At 39.8% G+C, this 19,035-nt stretch overlaps 3 protein-coding genes across 4 annotated transcripts; all 3 read left to right on the forward strand.

Annotated features, from left to right (window-relative positions):
- Window positions 1-578: 578 nt before the first annotated feature.
- On the forward strand, window positions 579-2,231 carry c8h8orf82 (chromosome 8 C8orf82 homolog). The gene is made up of 3 exons (XM_027000988.2): window positions 579-880; window positions 1,021-1,069; window positions 1,499-2,231. Exons 1-3 carry the CDS (start codon window positions 716-718, stop codon window positions 1,942-1,944), a joined length of 660 nt encoding a protein of 219 aa, XP_026856789.1. The 5' UTR covers window positions 579-715; the 3' UTR covers window positions 1,945-2,231.
- Window positions 2,232-2,452: 221 nt separating this feature from the next.
- Window positions 2,453-9,632, forward strand: naprt (nicotinate phosphoribosyltransferase). 2 transcript variants are annotated; one of them, XM_026999952.2, is made up of 13 exons: window positions 2,453-2,917; window positions 4,245-4,372; window positions 4,466-4,548; window positions 4,662-4,792; window positions 5,077-5,192; window positions 7,098-7,291; window positions 7,406-7,543; window positions 7,630-7,714; window positions 7,827-7,907; window positions 7,991-8,093; window positions 8,257-8,414; window positions 8,801-8,908; window positions 9,018-9,632. In XM_026999952.2, exons 1-13 carry the CDS (start codon window positions 2,671-2,673, stop codon window positions 9,102-9,104), a joined length of 1,659 nt encoding a protein of 552 aa, XP_026855753.2. In that variant the 5' UTR covers window positions 2,453-2,670; the 3' UTR covers window positions 9,105-9,632. The 2 variants fall into 2 exon arrangements, with proteins under 2 accessions (XP_026855753.2, XP_026855744.2); XM_026999943.2 differs by having other exon boundaries at window positions 7,403-7,543; window positions 9,018-9,630.
- A 384-nt stretch (window positions 9,633-10,016) lies between these two features.
- On the forward strand, window positions 10,017-18,670 carry rhpn1 (rhophilin, Rho GTPase binding protein 1). The gene is made up of 16 exons (XM_027001117.2): window positions 10,017-10,409; window positions 10,628-10,743; window positions 11,064-11,192; window positions 11,696-11,771; window positions 12,036-12,113; window positions 12,287-12,411; window positions 13,195-13,361; window positions 13,888-13,985; window positions 14,356-14,445; window positions 14,559-14,715; window positions 14,820-14,927; window positions 15,194-15,388; window positions 15,856-15,932; window positions 16,130-16,273; window positions 16,736-16,882; window positions 16,992-18,670. Exons 1-16 carry the CDS (start codon window positions 10,338-10,340, stop codon window positions 17,163-17,165), a joined length of 1,953 nt encoding a protein of 650 aa, XP_026856918.2. The 5' UTR covers window positions 10,017-10,337; the 3' UTR covers window positions 17,166-18,670.
- Window positions 18,671-19,035: the final 365 nt, after the last annotated feature.

Consider the following 19,035-nt stretch of genomic DNA (forward strand, 5'->3'; position numbering starts at 1 on the left):
GCATGCAGAGTGGAACGGCGGGGTTACCATGGCAGCCTTGTAACGCCACCATGACTCACCTTGTCTTGCTTCCCCTGCTTGGAGGTGATGAGAAAAATGTAACGTGCGGGAAAATGTTATCTGTCCTTGTAGATTTTTTTTCCCCCTAATTATAAAATTCTACAGCCAGGTTTCTTTACAACTCTAAAGTCCAGGGTGTCTTTTGTTATCTTCCATTTGACCAGATTATCTTGGCGTTGCATGATCCTTGCCATTTTTACATCTCGCTACGCATTTGAACTTTCTGAAGGATACCATTCTTCAGCCCTTGCGGAACACTTTAAAATCACTGTACTAAGATGACAGCGCCATCTAGTGCTACCTACGAAAGAGTAACAGACCTCGAGCAGTAAAAAGTGTGTTTACGCTGAATGATCCTTTAAAATAAAATTGAAAAAAAAAACTGGTTTTATGGTTAATATAATAGATTTCTCATTCTGACATCTCTTTATAGTGCTTATGGTGTGATCCTGCAAGTTTGTTAGATGGTGGAACTATTGCGTAGCGTCCTCATATCCCTCCGGTTTATAAAACGCAGGGACGCCCCACTCCAAAAACATTCGTCAGATTTTGTAGCTCATGTTTTGCCTGCCTGAATTTATTCCGCTACTTGCAATGGCCCTATCTGAATATAAAACACAAAGCTAATCTTTAAACTCCGCTCTGTGACCTAATTATGACCGTGGTAGGGTTGTTATGTTATTTAAGAAGCACAAGATTGTTTCGGACCCCTTTGTTGGTGTCTGCGGTGTTTTCACGAGGACATGCTTCTTACACGCAAGGACAGAGTCCCGAGCCGCGGATTCGGGAATATTTCTACTACATTGACCATCAAGGACAGGTAGATAGCCTACATGATAAATAGTTAAACAAAATGCTCTTGTCCAAATTCTGTTTCTGTTTCAATGGTCTTCAGTAGATGTGTTCATGAAGAAATATTCTTGCATAACTTAATTAGGCAAATGTATCTCTCCTATCCAGCTCTTCCTGGATGATACTAAGGTGAAGAACTTTGTCACTTGTTTCAAAGGTACTAAGCCACGACCTCATCCCACACAGAAAGCTCCATTACAGGGCTACCTAGTTGACAGCCCTGTTATAAGACATGTAGCTAGACTACTTGCACAGTGCACTGCGTTTCTGAAACGTAGATTGTCATGAACTCTAGATAACTCTAGATAGTCTTAATCTCACAATTTAACAGTTTAGCATTCATAATTTAACAGTAGCCTATTTGTTAATAAATATTTAAATTAGCTAGTTACTGTGTAACTGTGTAATGTGTCTCTTTGTACTCCATTTTCATTTAAATCGTTGAGCATTTACTTTAACAGGTGTAGTAGAATATAGTATTACAGTAGAACGTGAACTGGGGATTCATCAGTAGGTACACATTGTAGCTTATCTCTTTGCAATTTCTCATTTTGCTCTTCTGATTTATTTGTCCATCTTTCAATAGATCAGCAGTTTCTAGTATTTTTCTTTAAGCATCTGAAAGTGAATCAGAGTGGCCGCTATCAGGAGCACTTTCCCTTCCTTTCCCTATGTGGACGTGAGAGGAACTTCCTGCGCTGTGATGATCAACCAGTTGTCTTCACTCACCTGTTGTCTCCTGAGTCAACACATGAGGAGAGTCTATCATACTGTGGAGGCGGGGCTACACTGACAGTTCTGTTTCAACCAGAATCGTTGTTCATGCATCCAGTCAGTGGCAGAGTGTACCATCCTGCTCCTGAGCGTGTAGGGGGTGTTGGATTGGTGCGTTCTGCACTGGCCATTGAGCTCAGCCCTTTCTTTCAGTACTCTTTGGGAGAAGTTAACACCACACAGCCTACTCATTTTCTTTGGGCCGGGCAGTGCCACATGTTGACCAACGAGCTGTCAAGACATTTCCTTGTGAACTAAGACGTATTCTCCAGAGGGTGGCAGACACCTTTATTTTCGAATACACTTCAGGCAAATGTTTATCTATGTTTCAGCAAACTGCTGTAGCTAAAATATTTGAGATGTGTGACTGTGAGTGCATATTTAAGCAGTTATAAATATTGATTGTAATTTATTGGGGTTGTGTTTAGCAATCTTCAAAGAGTGAGTCTTTCTTTAAGGCTCCAATAAATTGCAAGCAAAGGTATTCATGTTTTGATAGACCATGCTATTACAATCCAGAGAAATTAAAATCTTGTTAAATTGTATTGTGGTGTGTCTTGTTTACTTTTGACATCAGCCGAGCCCTCATGAGCTTGCAATTTCATTCCATTTCTCTAATTACGTCTGACATTGACCAAATAATTCATGTTTACGTGTTAGGACGTTAAGTACACTGGTCTGTCACGTGGGCCCGTGGCTGTAATGAGAAGTTACTAGGTAATGTTTGGTCTGATGCGCACTAAACATAAAACCCATTCGCGCAGCCTGTTCAAAGGTCGTCGCTGCAGAATTGAAAATAATATAATGAAAGTTTAAAACGGGCAGGGAATATTACCTTACGTTAACACATAAATTACATATGTCAGGTGGAGACTGAAAATATAAAGGGAGGAGCTATAGCTTGGGCCGTGCGGGGGAGCGTCTTGGAAACTTCATGTCCCAGGAGTCTACCTACAACATTTGCAATCGTTTTCTGATTGAAAAATGGCGACACCGTTGAACGAAACATGTGCTACTCTGGAGCGCTCTTTACGCGAGCGTGTGCCTCCTCTTCTCACGGATCTTTATCAGTTTACTATGGCATACGCCTACTGGCGTGCTGGCAGACATAACGAGCCCGCGGTTTTCGAGTTGTTTTTCCGGGATAATCCGTTCGGTGGTGGATTCTCTCTTTTTGCAGGGCTGAGCGACTGCTTGCTGTTCCTGCTGAACTTTCGTTTCACAAGTGAAGGTTAGTGTGTATGTGTTGGTAAGGCTGGATGTGAGTGTACTAAAGATAGCCCCCAAATTCTCCCGGTTTGACGCGCTGACAGTGTAACACTGCTCCGTCCAACCTTTGGCTGCTGAAATGTTGCGCAACAGACATTCCAAGCGTAGATTACATGAGTTCTTGGAATTACTTGCCAAATGTCTATGAACACAGTAAAAAAGATTTTAATAAAATAAAAACCCTGGCAATGTCACTGCATTTGATATGACCCTCCCCTGTCCTTCAAGTGGTTGGGGTTACATAAATGCCCGATTCCCAGTCATGTGCTCAGCGCATAATTAACAAACTTACTAAAATTCTCAATTGAAACAAGAACCGATACACCTAGGTCTAATGTTTTCACATTGTAACGTTCGTAGCTCCCATATTAGATTGCGTCAAAATAAAAATAAAGATACCCCCACTGAAGGAATACAGAATTTGTTAACTAAAGGGCACACGATTCTTTAAACAAGGTTTGAAATGTGTATGAATAGCCGCACGAATTTTGGGGGAAGACCATAAAGACTTACAATCAGTCATACATACATGGCTGTTTGTTTTTAATGCTAATGTTGTTTGGGATTTTGTGTCCTTTGTTTACTACCAAGAAGTATGTTAGTGGCTCACAATTAATTTTGGTCAGAATGCTCGCCCCTAGACAAATTGTACCCTCATAAATATTCGAATAGCGTTCCTTATTTAGTCCTAAAAGTTGTTTCATCCAGCAGGTATTTAACATTCAATGCACTGAAACGGCACAATCCTGACTGGCAAAAAAAAAAAAATCGTTTTATATTACAAATATTTATATTAATACATAAATATTTGTATTAATGTGTACATTTGTCTTAGAATTTAAATGTGAATTTGTTAACAGAATTGTTTGTGTCCAAATAACCTACATATGTTAAGACCCATTATACCCTAACTCCCATTATTTTTTAAACCAAATTTTAATTTCCTGTTTATTACATTTAGTATTTTACATTTACATTTTTTCCCCTTCAAATGAAATGTTTCAGTTGAAGTATTTCCTACCACAAAAACAATTTCCAAGTTGCTCAACTTCCATTATCCACTTCTTGATAACCTAGTATAGCACTAAGTTTTCTGCACTGTAGATTTCTTTAAGTTTGTGTTTGTTGTTGCATCGATGTGGATGCCTTTACCATATTTTTGTTGTTGTTGTGTTGCAACATTTGCTAATGTAATACACCAATTTACACATAACTAAACTATGTGTGACATCAGATTTACCATTAAATGGGTTTTGAACACACTACTGTGTGCCTGTGGTTGATAACAGATGTGGAGTACCTGCGCTCGGTGCTTCCTGTGGATACAGACCCAGATTTCTTCACCTACCTCAAAGGGCTCGACTGCTCTGCTGTCTCTATCAGTGCGGTAGCTGAGGGCACCGTGGTTTTTGCCCGGGTACGTGCCTGAGTCAACACCTCCCTATCACCTCTGATGCCTACACTGAGAGATCAGGAGAGATGGAATTGTGACAACGTCTATTACACTTAGGTTCCTCTTATGGAGGTGTCTGGCCCACTGGCTGTTGTTCAGTTGCTAGAAACCAGTCTACTCTGTCTAGTCAACTACTCCAGGTTTGAACCCCCTTCTTCTGCATAGTTTTACAATTGTTCACCAGTTGTCTTCGTTGATGTGGAATAAGTGTTCGTTGATAAGCAACACTTATGGTCCCTTCATGTGACCTCAGTTTGGTATGCACCAACGCTGCACGGTTCCGTCTAGCTGCGGGGCCTGAGCGCCGACTCCTGGAGATGGGCCTGAGGAGAGCGCAGGGGCCTGACGGAGGGCTGACTGCTTCCCGTTACACACACATCGGAGGTAAACACACACTAGAACAGCTTCCCTAGTATGGTTGATGATCATGAAGGAATTTTTAAGGAACATGTATCTGTGTTATTACTGAGGCATATTAGCATATAACATAATGTATCAAAATCACCTGTTTTTCCTGGCACTGTTGTGCTGTTGTCAAAAGCTCACTTGAACAATTTGCTGTGTGTATTTGGGTGATGACAGATGTGGAGTATTTAGGAAAGGCCAAAGGAGCCCCACCAATGCATGGGGATGTGAAATCCCTCTTCAAGCTGTCTTTCTGGCCTCAGGTTTTGATTTGACGAGTAACGCTCTGGCTGGGCATCTCTTTGGGATTCCAGTGGCAGGCACCATGGCACACTCTTATGTCACATCCTTCTCCTCTCTGGAGGAAGTGTGGCCACAGGTGCGTCATGACCTCATTTCCTGTTACTAACCAGTAAGAGATGGCTGCTGGTCTAAAATGAACAGTACCTTGAGAGAGGGCTTTTTTGATACCAAGCCCACAACTTGATCACACTTCAATAAAGCTTCAGTGGCTTTAGAGACAGTTGTAATGAGGAATTATTATACTAAATGCATTTTCAGAAACAAACCATTTATACAGAAACAAACAATTCTGTAAAGCACAGGCTAAGAAGAAAAGATTCACAGCCCATTCCGATACACATTTCATGTATTAGCATGCATTAGATCAGGGGTGCCCAAGTGCAGTCCTGGTGACCAGCAGAGTTTACTTCCAACCCTAATCTGTCCCACCTGATCAAGTTTATCGAGACCTTCAGTAGCAGCCAGGTGCGCTAGATTAGGGTTAGAACTGACTTGGGCAGGTTTGTATTAGATAGTTGCATCATTTTAAAGCTAAACATTATGACCTTTCCGTTGTGACATTAGGGGAGCATTGTTTACACAAACTATGATGAATTAGTCATTTTGTTTAAGTAAATACCATTGCATATATTTTGTCTCCATGGGAACTAGAAGAACATAGGTCGTTGGCAAATATGGTGACTGTACTGACAATAGATACAGCTGCATTAATGGCTAATTAGAACGGTGGTGGTGGGGAGATCCCTCAGTAGGGTTGCTCATGATTGAATAATGCTACTCCTACAGTGGCCACTGGGTATAATGTAAAAAAGTAGCTGTAGTGTTAAAAAAAAAAAAAAGTTGTTTACTTTGTAGAAGTTGTAGAAGTACATAATTTAATTTTACTCATGGAGATTTTATGGTAGATACTGTATATTCTGAAAAGCACAAGCTCCATATTTGAGATGAGCATATTTGATATGCCATGGATATTGATTTAACAGATGAACCACAGTGTAAGAAATTGTAATATTATTTCAGGTTGAAATATAGTGTTTCATATCTGAATATAATAGTCCATGGTTTCCAGTAGGCCAAACAATACGATTGTCATCATGTGTACATTTGATAGAAAAATGTATTACAACATTTCAGTTATAACCTGAAGAGGAAATAATAGTAGTAGTAGTAGTAAATTCAATAAATTAATGATACCTGTAGTGAATTGTCAATACATATTAGTGCTTTTATAACATTTTAAGTATATTTTAATAATAACCAAAGTCCAGCATTTTCACATCATGCCATTCTTATAGCTTGTTTATTGGGGCACTTATCTTGCCTCTGGTTTTAATTGCATTTATACATCTAGTTGCATTGTTTTTGTTTTTTTTAAAGTGCAAAATTGGTACCATAAAGGTTTGTCTGATGTGTTCTGTAAAAGTTGCCTGTATTATTACATATTATGCTACTGTAAACTGTCTCATTAAGTTAGTCAGGGACTTTGTGGTAGAGTGTGATAGTGGATGTTTGATGCTAGTTTTGATACGAGTTGCTTTGTTTGCCATGAAGTGTTTGTAAGATATTTGTGTGTCCATGTTTTCATGCTAACCTGACACAAAGAGTGTTGCGAATACATATTAACAGTTGCTATGTGCGCTAACTGCTGGGGGACCATGACTGGAAATATCTAACCATTTAAAACCACAATGCTTCCAAAGCTTATGGTTAAAATGAGGAAGAAGTTTTGAAGAAGTTAATATAGAGACATCTCTGTATGTTTTGTAGAGAGCAAAAATAACAAACTGGACTTGTCTATTGAAAACTAACTGTCCACTATAAAGCTATAAAGGCATGTCCATACTTTAATGATTAGTTCTTTTGTGTGCAACTTTAACAGAAGAATGCATGAGAGAAGCTATTTTATGATTTTAAGTTGTTTTTACCTTTTTTAAATTAATGAATTAATTTTGATCAGGAGTGGTTTTTGTTCTCGCTGCAGATACTGGCTCCCTGCGGGGGTGGTGACCCCATTGACTTCATGTGTCTAGTAAAGGGCTGGTTAGGACATGTGTGCCAGTTACTAGGAGCGAAACCTCAGGGGGTTCGCGAGGGTGAGCTTGCTGCCTTCTTGTCCTACGCCATCGCTTATCCCCGCAACTTCCTGCCTGTGATCGACAGTTACAGTGTTGGCTGGTAATGACTCTCCTGGTTTCTGAACTTGGTGATTCAGCACATTGTTGCATGTCATGCAGTGTCTTGTGTGTTGAGTGACAAGAACCATGTGGCCATGTGCTTTTGTTGCAGCAGCGGCTTGCTCTGCTTCTGTGCCGTTGCCTTGGCTTTGTGCGAGTTGAAGTATCAGCCTCTGGGTGTGAGGCTTGATAGTGGAGACCTCTGCAGGCAGTCTGTGGAAGTGCGCCATGCCTTTAGAGAATGCAGCAAACGGTCAGTGAATGTCTTCCACCTCCTCAAAAACACTACAGCTGTTTACAGACCTGTTATTTATTTCCTTTCTCTTGGCTCCTTTCTAGTTTCTCAGTTCCTGCGTTTGAATCTTTCATTATTGTTGGTACGAACAGTGTGTCTGAACAGAGCCTTGTTGAGCTCAGCAAAAGAGTAAGTTGGATTTTTTAATTAATTAATTTATTTATTTTTTGTAGGTTTCCCTGTAAAGCTTTTAATGACATAACACTTTATAAACAGTTGCCGCTCTCTTTATCTCTGCCAGGATAATGAGATTGATGTTGTGGGGGTTGGAACTCATCTAGTTACTTGCACAAGTCAGCCATCCCTTGGCTGTGTGTATAAGGTAAATGAGATGGAATAGCAACAGCATGTCGGTGAATTCCTCCTCAGAGTCATCCTGATGACACATTCATGCTTTTATATTAGCTGGTGGAGGTCTGCGGGAGGCCCAGGATGAAGCTGAGTGAAGACCCAGAGAAGAGCACACTTCCAGGGAGGAAGGCCATCTACAGGCTGCTGGACACTGAGGGTCAGGCCCTGTTTCTCATCCTTCCTACTGCAGCTCTCTAAATCACTTTGTCAGCTTGGCTCTGCACAGTCATTAGATGTGGACACGCCCGTTTCTGTGGCTGTATCCTCACTGGGTTTTTCAGTTCCTCTCATTCTGCCCCTCTACATCGTACCCCCCGCAGGTCATCCTCAAATGGATCTCATCTGCCTGTCAGAGGAGCCCGCCCCCAAGGTGGGTGTGCCGCTGAATTGTCATCCTTTAGGGTTGGACAAGGCTGCTCTATCAATCATGCCTGCCAAGGTGACAAGTCTACGATCAGATGTCTTCTCTTATGGCAAGGTAAACTGCAACCATTTCATTCTATTTGTTCATGAGAATTTGTCTTCCAAAGACCTCAAAATATGAGTGAAAAATAATCCAAAAAGAAAAATCAAAGGATATAGTATAGTCAGAATAGTGTCTTAGCATTTAACATTTAAGTATATAAATGTACATGTAAACACAATGGTAGTTTGTTGTGTAAGCCTAAACCTTAGTTAGGCATTAAAACTGGGGAAGAGTCTAGTAAAGATTGATGTGACATTGACTGTGCCCTTTCTCCACCCCTTTCCCATTTTACCAGGCTGCTGACTAAAGAATTTGGGCTATGGAAAGAACTTTATTTATTCCCGCATACCAGGAAGTCCATTACTGAAAAACTATAGGATTCTATGTTCTATTTTCAGATCACACTCCCTCTGTGCAGTGCAACTGAAAGTCGAGTATGTGCACAGAGTTCTCTTCAAGCTCTCTACCCCCATCACAAAAGATTGCAGGAGCCAGAGCCTTATAGAGTGAGTGTTTACCACCTTTAAAACCACCCTGTTGACATATCTAAAAGCTAATGTTAAAACCACACCTTACCAAGCCTTTATCAATGAAATCTGTGTTTTTCTCCTAAAGGTGGCTGTGTCAGAGAGAGTTCATTCTCTTGTGTCTGACATCAAAATGGGAAACAGCAAAGGCAGTAATTTTCTGCTGTCCAATTGAAGCAAACTGAGACACAGAAGTTGCGTTTACCTCTTGTGTGGGGCTCAGTTTTATAGCAGTGCAGCTCTGCAATTGTTGCCTACTCTTCTGGCCTCCTGTGTACATTTTTTTCCACAGTAAACTAGGCTGTTGAATGATTACATGCTTTGTCACACATTCTCAGTAGGCTATTAATGATTGTGAGATTTTTTTTAAAGTGTTGTCAAAAGCATTTTCAAACACTAATTAAAGATAGCATTTCTGCTGTAACTTTATACAGTAATGTACCATATTAAAGTGTCATGAAATTTCTTTGAGGATTGCAGATTTGATTACGATAGGTGCATTGATGCTTTGTAATGAAGTGTTTGATATTACGATTGGAAAGATTTATAATAGGAAGATCAAAACAAATATATTTTTATTTAATTATTGAATGCATGTAATTTGTCGGTTCCTGAGCACTTTGTTACACATTATGCAAGTTCCCATAGTGTGATAACCAAAAGAAAAGATGATTTGCTATAAATAAACGTGAATAAACTTGGATTTGTTCATTTAGGGTACATATAAAGGAAAAAAACGTTCCAGAGGCAACAAAGTAACTAGCGTAGGGCCTCACCAGAAAAACGCGACCGGTGCCTTTGTCTGAGCTATCGACTCCTGACTGGCGATGCCTTTGGGTTGCCACGGACAACAGTTATTCTTCCGCTTCAGATCACCTTTATCTACACCCATATTTTCCGTATTAGAGACTTCCACTGTCACTCATGTGTCTCCTTTGTACTACGATTTGATAACGCAGATGTCAATCAGCAGCGACACCGCTCTATTGGATAGAAGGGATGGCTGGGTTGGTCTTGAGAATTAAACCAATTATAGTGAGCCATCAGATGCAGTCGTTGCACGTAGCCTATGCAACAAGTGGATTTTTTTTGTTTAAAACATTTAAGTAGTTGTTATAGTTGTTTCAGCGGTAATTCCAGGGCAGGTTGTATTATATTCGCTAGACTATGGTTTGGTGTGTGGGAAATTAGAGTAGCGGTCGAAGTAGCGTAATGCTCAAGAGTTTTCGACTTGAAGTAGGATTACAGTGGAACTCACGGATTTGCTAAAATTTGATATGCCCAAAATGTTGGGTGTAAAATAGGGGTGCACGCTTTCCGTAATTCGCTGTTGCAGCAGTCTAAGGGTATATTTGCTAGCGAGAGTAACCGTCATTCATAGGCGGGTGAGTGCCGCTTATCGACAGGGATGTCTTATACTGCCTCAGAAGATGTTACGGCGCTAAGGGGTGAAGGCGGCTCCGATGAATCTGTGCGAAAGGTGGGTGAACGTCTTTAAGTCCTTTAATGAGCAAATCTAAATAGGTTTAAAGTATCACAAGTGAATGCTGTATCGTGATCAACAATTATTTTAAATGGCATTTCTGCTAACAGATTACGCAAGGTGTGTACAATATACCAATACATGTGAGCATTATGTTAATGAAACTCGACAGTGCTGACCGGTGTGGGTATTAAATACGCGTTCCTCTGTTATAGGGATGTGATCCTCTAGTGTCAACTCAGCGCAGCAGAGTTCAGCAGCGAAGAGCCCAACTCAATCAGCAAATCAACCGTGAGCTCAGCCTGCGAACAGGAGCGGAAAATTTGTACAGGTGTGTGTGCACGTGTGGCTTTGGTTTGCAGCAGCAGTGAATCTTTCCCTTTATTGCATTTATACGTAGGATCATTGTTTGGCTTCCCATTCACACACATGTATCCTTACATATGCTCAAATACCAGATAAATCTGCACAGATTGTCTGTTCTCCGGTTCTCCTAACAGCATGCGACACACCCATTTGTTTTATTTATTTTTTTATTTTCTCTTATTTTGGCTCTGTTATTGGTTCGCGGCAGTACGTGTGTTGGTAGAAAAATGTGCGTGTGTAGTAGTCCCTTGAGCAACGGTTTGTATGCGTGTGTTTGTGTTTTAGGGCTACAACTAATCAGAGGGTTAAGGAGACGGTGTCATTGGAATTGAGCTTTGTAAACTCAAACTTGCAACTACTCAGAGAAGAACTAGAAGAGCTGGACAGCAATATGGAAGTTTACCAGACTGATAGGTAAACATAAACCCCACACTTAGCTTTGCTACACTAATATCTGAACACTGATTGCTTATGTTGCTAAATCTGTGTTTTTAGAAATAGTTATGGTTTGTATATAGCAAATATATGTTGAGTGAGTTTTTTGTGATTTATGTGAGCTATCTCTATGTGGTGAGAAATAAAAATATGATTTCTTATAACATTTTAAACGTATATGCAAATGTTTATTCTCTTGTCACTCCTTAAACCTTGATGAAAGTGCAGGTGCAAAAATAAGGTTTTTCTTTTAAATAAAAAATGGATGACAAAGCACAGAAGCTCATAAAGGATGAGAATTTTTGTGAAACAGGTGCCAAACATTAAAAATGCCATGAAGAAAATGAAAGAAAGAAATATGTAGAAAACTACTGAGAGCAGGGGCAGAATGGGACTGTGATGAGGAAATTGGATTCTTGAAGGAAAATAAGGTAAAACTTGAGACTTGTAAGCCTCTTCTGGCCCATCTCTCATTTTTAAAGTGAAAAGGTGAATGTTCCTATGATCCCACTTGGACTGAAGGAGACGAAGGAAATTGATATGAGTGTCAGTCTTCAGGTAAGCAAAATTCTCACAAGTTTATTCTTTCTTCTTGATTCATGTGTTTTTGTGGCAGTGTGATTTTCACATGTGTTTGACAGTATGATGTTTGATTATCATGTGGTTTTTAAAATGTAATGTGTGGGTTATTCATGTGATGTTTCTTTGGTATTAGCCCAATTCATTACAACTAGCCATGAGATATAGTGATAATCAAGAGACAACATGTTGGTGGGTAATGGGTATTATTTTATTTGAATTATATCTTAAAACTATTCACAGGAATTCATCAGTGAACACTATGGAGAAGATGCTTCTCTTTACTTGACAGAAATCAAAATGCTTATGGAACTCAGACAGGTATAATATATGAATGCAAACCAAACACACAGAGTTCAACAATGAGCATATGCTCACAGGTGTTTAAATTCTCCTCAACGTGTTTGATTAAATCTTAAATCAGTTGTTGATCAAATGTACTGACTGCAGCTTTGCTGAGCATGTCATTTATCTCAGATGTGCCCTCCATGCAGGCCATTCGCACACCCAGCCGTAGCGACGCAGGGATCAGGCTGCTCTTGGAATACTATAACCAGCTGCACTTCGTGGACCAGCGCTTCTTTAACCTGCACAGAACTCTGGGAATTCACTTCCAGTGGTATGAGTATGAACCTCCTCCACACAAACATACAAACACATGTATGATCAAGCATTTTTCTCCATTTTTTTTTTTTTATGACCTGTGTAAAAAAATAAAATAAAATAAAATAAAATAAATAAAATCAACATCATGTACCTTTCCCTCCCACATAATTAGAAACATTAAAATGTACAGTTAGAAACTATACTATTCATGAATAACTAGGTTCAGAACACAGGAGCACGGTAGGCTGGATATATTTGACTGGCAGGCCAGTTTCATTCCAGCAGTGAGCCTGATGTGAAGATTCCAGATAACATCTCCCACCATGGCACTACATGTCATACCACTGTGATGTTCAGGGTCTTTCGACATTCCAATAATATTGTGTAATTCGTTGTTCTGTTGCCATAAAATGACCAGTTATGGGATAGAGGGATGAAGTATAGCGATGGAGTGGAGATATCGGACAGAGGGTAGCTGATATGTTGTGTGGCAAGAGATGGGCAACAGTCTGGTTGGTGAATGTTGCTGCACGGTCTCTAATAAAGTAGGTAGTTGGTGTAAATGCCTGGGTAATTGTAAAGTGCACAAAATGTTCATAAATAGAAACTTGATATTTTTATCTTGATATCCAAGTAAGCCCGTTATTTTTAATTCAAGCCACATATATGTAGAAATGTATAATTTACTCTACTTAGGAGTCACAAAGTCAGGGTAATGGTTACAATGGATTCCCTGGCCGTTGCATCTGTGAGTATTAGGAACATGAATGCAACATGGCTCTTTTTCCCCCACTAGGTACGACTCCCTGACTGGTGTACCATCCTGCCAGAGAGCACTGGCTTTTGAGAAGGGCAGTGTGTTGTTTAACATTGGAGCACTTTACACGCAGCTTGGCGCAAGACAAGACCGCTCCACTGTGCCTGGTATCCATGATGCTATCGATGCCTTCCAGAGAGCTGCCGGTACTATAATCTGTGTGGAAAGTTTTTGTGTATGTGTGTGTGTGTGTGTGTGCGTGTGTATCTAAATATGTATACACTTGCTTGCATGTTTGAGTGTGTATGAAACAGTCATGTGTGTATGTAGTTTCCTACCCATAGATTAAGCCTGGTATTGGACTAAATTGCAGTAACAGTGGTGAATCACAATTGGAAATTTGTTGTAGTGTAAATTTAGGCCTTATCTGGGTATAGGAAACTAGCTCATAAAGATTTGGGATGTAAACTGAGAATCTCACAGTACTGTCTGAATACCAAATATATTTGTATGCTGTGCAGTTAAACAGCACAATGCAAGATTTGATCATCTTTGATTTTAGTTATTAAATTATTTTAGTTTTAGTTGCCCTATAGCCTGGCTTTTTTGGCTGAGCATTTTCAAACAGACAGTCACTAATAAATCTATTCAGCCTTATTGACAGTGACCTCTACTAGCACTTGGGCATCTTGGAAAAAGACAGTATTTGTACCTATGTGCATATTTCAATAGGGGCATTTCTCTACTTGAAAGAAAACTTCTCTCATGCTCCGAGCCTGGATATGAGTGGCCCAGCACTAAGCATGCTAGTCCGCCTCATGGTTGCTCAGGTAAAAAAAAAAAAAAAAGAAAAGAAAAATTCATGTTTTTCCAGGTAATTTTTCTGGGGTTTTTTATTTTTATTTTGCCTGAAAATGTCTATACATTGTTTCAGATCGTGTGTGTGCGCATGCGAAAACTGAGTGTATCACATAGTAAATCACTATGATTAAGTGATTGATTAAGTGCTAGTATTATTCATTACTGAATGTAATACTGTAGTTGTCCTGAATGGTTTCCTCTTTTTGTTATAGTACTTATAATGGTATGTGAAGCTTATAGATGAATGAATAGCAAATGCATGGTGTACTGCACTGACAAATATTACTGGTTTTAGTTTTGCTATCTTTGTGCATGTGTATTGTGTTTTATACTTTCTAGGTTCAGGAGTGTGTTTGTGAGAAGGTAACACTCACCATGAAAGAAGATGACCTAATGTCGAACCTGCAGGCAGCTCAGGAGGTGGCACGGGTAAACACCCCACCACATGCACATGCATGCAAGCCTGAAAAATATTTTTTAAATTTATTTTTAAATTAACTAATCCAATAAAGATGGGTGGTAAGCCGTGTGTTTTTGTTTAGGTTTCGGATGTCTACTCCCTGGTGATGCAGGCCATGTCAGTGCCTTTGCTGAAGGATTATGTTCCCTTCTCCTGGCTCTCTGTGGTTCAGGTCAAAACCCAGCACTTCAGAGCCTTGGCCCATTACTATGCTGCTGTCACCCTCTGTGACTGCTCAGGTGAGCACAGAACAGTTTCCATGGGATCACATGACTGCTATTAGCATTATTTAATAGGAAGGTCTTTTTTTTTTTTTTTTTTTTTTTTTGCCTTGGTCTTGCAGATATGATTAGTAAGGATGAGAACGCAGGGGTCAGGGCATTGACACAGATCCATGCCAGACCTCCAGACAGGCTGTCTCTCCAAAGACCAGAGGACAGACTCAGACTCGGTAAGCAGTTGTCTGCACAAATATGATGTATAGGCGAAATACTGACCTGGGTGACATATCTGGAATGGTTGTTCCTTTGTAAATGTCGCTGGTGTTATTAATTTTGTCCACCACAGAAGGTGACCAGTCACAGCTGCTCTGCCAAAAGTTAACACTTGGCATACGTGTCTCCCACGTATCGACACGCGTATCTCTGTACCTGTTTGTCGGATGGCTACTGCATGGCCATGGACTGTGTCTGACTGCAAAATGTGTGGCTTGTCCAGGCAAAGCTCATTTGCGCAATGCCATCATATGCCATGAGGAGGCGCTACGTCTCCATGGCGTGTGCAAGGCTCTGCGCAAGTTGGACATCTTACAAGAAGTGCTGGCACATGCACACGCCCGCTCGCTGGAGAAATACTCATACATTGATCAGGAGGATGACTTTTCTGAAACTGCAGAAGCTCCAGACATACAGCGTGAGTGGAGAATGAGATTTTGTTTTTCCAGATATCTGGTATCAGCTATTTCCATTTTCTTACTGTATGGGTGGTGTTATTGCCCTTAGTGCTTGGGTGGTGTTTTTGCACAAACAGTGTTTGATAGTTTTCTCCTATGCTTGAAAACATGTCTTAAATGATCCACTCAGGACTTTGGATAATCCATTTCTGAGGCCACAGCAGGAGATGATACAACTGTCACTCACTCATTTAGCGACTTCCAGTTCATGACTATCTTCTAGTTGTGATGATGATTTACCTATCTTTATTATGGTGATAAATATGACAAATTTTATGAGTGCAGTCTTATCTGAGTATCTTTTGTTAAAAACTGGAATTACCAGTTTCACAGGTTCCAGATTGCTTTTCAGCCTGATGTTGACATTCTGCTATTGGCAGCGTTCCCCCTTACCTTTGACCTATAGCCTATGATCTCTCTTTGGCAGCTCATACCCACCAAAAGCCTGATGTTATAACCCCCGACTTGAGTACAGTTAGAGTGATGGACATCTTTCACCGTTTGGTAATACAGCCAGCAGACTTGTCTTGATACTCTTGTCTTCAACAAAACATATAGAATTATAATGTCTCTTCTCATTTACACAAACATATCAGTAAACAGGCAAAAATGTTTTAAATTTGTATTAGTCAGGTTTCTGTTCAGGTACACTGAGCCATGTGTTGACTGTGATAAATGTTTGATGGCTTGTGTCTGTGTAGGGTCCTCCTTCTGTTTTCTCTGCTCGTAATCGATGGGTACGTCACCGCCTGTGTCTGGTTCGAGGAGAGGCTGGACTTGGTCTCACTCTGCGAGGTGATTCACCAGTCCTGGTTGCCAGTGTGTTGCCTGGCGGATGTGCTGCAGTAAGGATGTCTCCATCATAGAAATTGTTTGCACTGTAAAGCCTCCAAAATGAATAGTTTAGGCACACATTCTAATAGGGACGCCAGTAGCCAGTGGTAGCTCAGTGGTTAAGTTAATTGATTTGTAATTGGAAGGTGGCTGGTTAAAGTCCCAGCACAGACAAATTGCTACTGTTGGGCCCTGAGCAAGGCCTGTAGCCCTCAATCTCTCAAGTTGTAGTCAGTCATAATTGTAAATCGCTTTGGAAAAAAGCATCAGATAAATGTAAATGTATCCACTTTCTAGCATCATGTCATGATCTTAACTCAAACAGTCTTTTTCACACTCAGTTAGCAACATTAACATTCTGGACTGAACTATTTTAATGTCACACTCAACAGTAAAAAAAAAAAAAAAAAACGTGGTTGGATTATGCATTGCTGTATTAAGAAAGACAGAAAGCTTGATTGTTTACACTGCAGATGGCTGGATTGCATGAAGGAGATTATATAGTGGCTGTAAACGGTTCAGACTGCAAGTGGGCCAAGCATGCAGAGGTAGTGCATGCACTAAAAAGTTGCTCAGAGAGAGGACTGGAGCTTGATGTTGTCACGCCACATACTCACGAGGTACACCCACACAGACTATAATGATCCTGTATAATGCATATTACTCATGTGTTGTGGAAATGTGCATTTCAGTTGATGTGTATATAAATGAAGGCGTGTTCTGGCTCAGGTCGAAAGGAGAGCAGCACCACTTTCACCCAGCAGGGAACGGAATACTGCCAGTCGTATGAAGCAAGGAGGGGTTGGTGTCAGAGGTTCCAGCTCCTTGTTGAACTGGACCTGGAGAAGTGGAGCAGGGGCTGGACACAGTGGCAACTTTCATGAGAGTGAATCCATGTACTGACATAAAAATGAGGTTTCCTTTAAGCAAAAGCCAAGGACTACTCTCTCATGCCACAGACATTATGTGACTGATCAATCAGCAGTTTTTAAAGAGTTATGTAAAAAAAAACAAAACTTTTTTTAATACAATTTGAAGAGGCCATCTGCCCTTTACATTGTGGGAACACTTCACGACAAATGACCAGTAGAAATGGTCCAACTTCACTTGGAATGACATTTCTTAGGTTCACTAGCAGCTGTTAAGCACTAGGGAGATGCAATATGCATTTAATGATGCCATTATTTAGTCATCTTCCAGAGTGTAGCAGACTGCTTCTTTTTATAATGTAGTTAATACAACAAAAGATCTGTTTGTTGTGTTACCCAAATCAGGATCTTAATGTGGTTAGCAAATGATTTTTGTATTCTGCCTTAATGTTTGTGTTGGTACAACTTTGGAATTCCAGTTAATACTGTGGGGACTGTTGGGTCATAAGCGCTGACATGACTTCAGCATCAGGAACAACAACAGAAGGAATAGCAAGAAGAATAAAAGCGAACAACCCTACAAAAAGAATTGCTGATGCTTCCTTTAAGCAAAAAAACCAAAAAACAAACACACTAAATTATTATACAACCTTGCAATGATGATTTTCATGTATTGAGCAATGCCAGCAAAGCAGTGATTTTGAGATTATATGTGGAATAAGTGAGAAATCAGTGATTTGATTATATAATATGTGATAAATGCACCAACCAACAAATTATGTTGCAAGCTTTACTAGTGTTTTTGTATACAAGAATCACACTTTCTCTGTCTGACAGACACGTCTGTTTTTTTCTTTGGATTTCTTTTTTTTTTTTTTTTTTTTTTTCTTTCTTTTTTTTTTTTTTTTTTGCAAGTTGTAATTGAACCAGTACGATTCTTTCCTAAACCCTAGCAATGATTAGTATCAACTATGAAATCATGACATAGGCACTGAATGTCTTTAAAACTTTTAACCCCTTAACTGATTTGTTCAGGATCAACATAATTGTTATTATTATTGGGGGAAGAGAAACATTCATGAAAGTAATATGGAATGTATACTTATGTTGAGGTCAGTATCATATGATCGCACATGCTGGTGTTTTGTAATAGTGCCTTTGCGTCATTTTTATGCTTAATGTGGCTTGTATAATAGATTTATCAGGCTCCTGTGCATGGTAATAACTGTTAGTAGCAAATATTCCTCTCTGGGTATTAGTGTGTGTTTCCCTTCCCTGAGCCCTTTGAAAGCCAGCTTACTTCACATTAGTATTTCAATCCAAAATCATGAACCACCATGGAATCTAGCATTTAAGATTTAAGTTTAGTTTTACTAATCATTTGAATCAGTGTAGAGGAAACTCAGGCATGATTTATACCTGAATTTCATTCCATGCCCTGATCTACACAGATAGCTAATTTATGTATATTAAGTAAATGGATTAAGTAAATGGAGACCTACTACAGTGTCTGTTTTGCTAATCGTTATTACATTATCATGAAGTAGATACACTCGCCAGTCAGTCCAACCTAATTTAGGTTTACCAAAACACTGACTTAATGAGGTATTACGTCGGGACCCACAATATAAAGACGTAATACCTTGACGTTATTTTAATATGCTTGTTATTAGGAGAGCGTAATTTAGAAATATTGCATTTTGAAAGTAGACTGAATGATTGGTATCTTTTTAATAACATTAATAGAACCACGTAGGTTGGGATCTGCATCTTGCAGCTTTAGAGACCCCAGGCAAGCGTCCAATAAACATCGTATTCCCATCCGTCATAAATTAAAGTACATCCGACAAACCTACGCAGAATTATGGGAATATTGCTGCTCAAATGTGTTTAGATTCTGCGCT

The sequence above is a fragment of the Electrophorus electricus genome, chromosome 8 (genome assembly GCF_013358815.1).
Source record: "Electrophorus electricus isolate fEleEle1 chromosome 8, fEleEle1.pri, whole genome shotgun sequence".
Taxonomy (NCBI): Eukaryota; Metazoa; Chordata; class Actinopteri; order Gymnotiformes; family Gymnotidae; genus Electrophorus; species Electrophorus electricus.

Excerpts from the sequence above, each read along its gene's own strand:
- c8h8orf82 (XM_027000988.2), top strand. The coding sequence starts at position 716 with ATGACCGTGGTAGGGTTGTTATGTTATTTAAGAAGCACAAGATTGTTT. Across the intron at positions 881-1,020 it reads ACATTGACCATCAAGGACAG|CTCTTCCTGGATGATACTAA; the intron begins GTAGATAGCCTA and ends TCTCCTATCCAG. Across the intron at positions 1,070-1,498 it reads CTTTGTCACTTGTTTCAAAG|ATCAGCAGTTTCTAGTATTT; the intron begins GTACTAAGCCAC and ends ATCTTTCAATAG.
- naprt (XM_026999943.2), top strand. The coding sequence starts at position 2,671 with ATGGCGACACCGTTGAACGAAACATGTGCTACTCTGGAGCGCTCTTTA. Across the intron at positions 2,918-4,244 it reads CTTTCGTTTCACAAGTGAAG|ATGTGGAGTACCTGCGCTCG; the intron begins GTTAGTGTGTAT and ends GGTTGATAACAG. Across the intron at positions 4,373-4,465 it reads GCACCGTGGTTTTTGCCCGG|GTTCCTCTTATGGAGGTGTC; the intron begins GTACGTGCCTGA and ends TATTACACTTAG.
- rhpn1 (XM_027001117.2), top strand. The coding sequence starts at position 10,338 with ATGTCTTATACTGCCTCAGAAGATGTTACGGCGCTAAGGGGTGAAGGC. Across the intron at positions 11,193-11,695 it reads GAAGTTTACCAGACTGATAG|TGAAAAGGTGAATGTTCCTA; the intron begins GTAAACATAAAC and ends TCATTTTTAAAG. Across the intron at positions 16,274-16,735 it reads TGCCTGGCGGATGTGCTGCA|ATGGCTGGATTGCATGAAGG; the intron begins GTAAGGATGTCT and ends TTTACACTGCAG.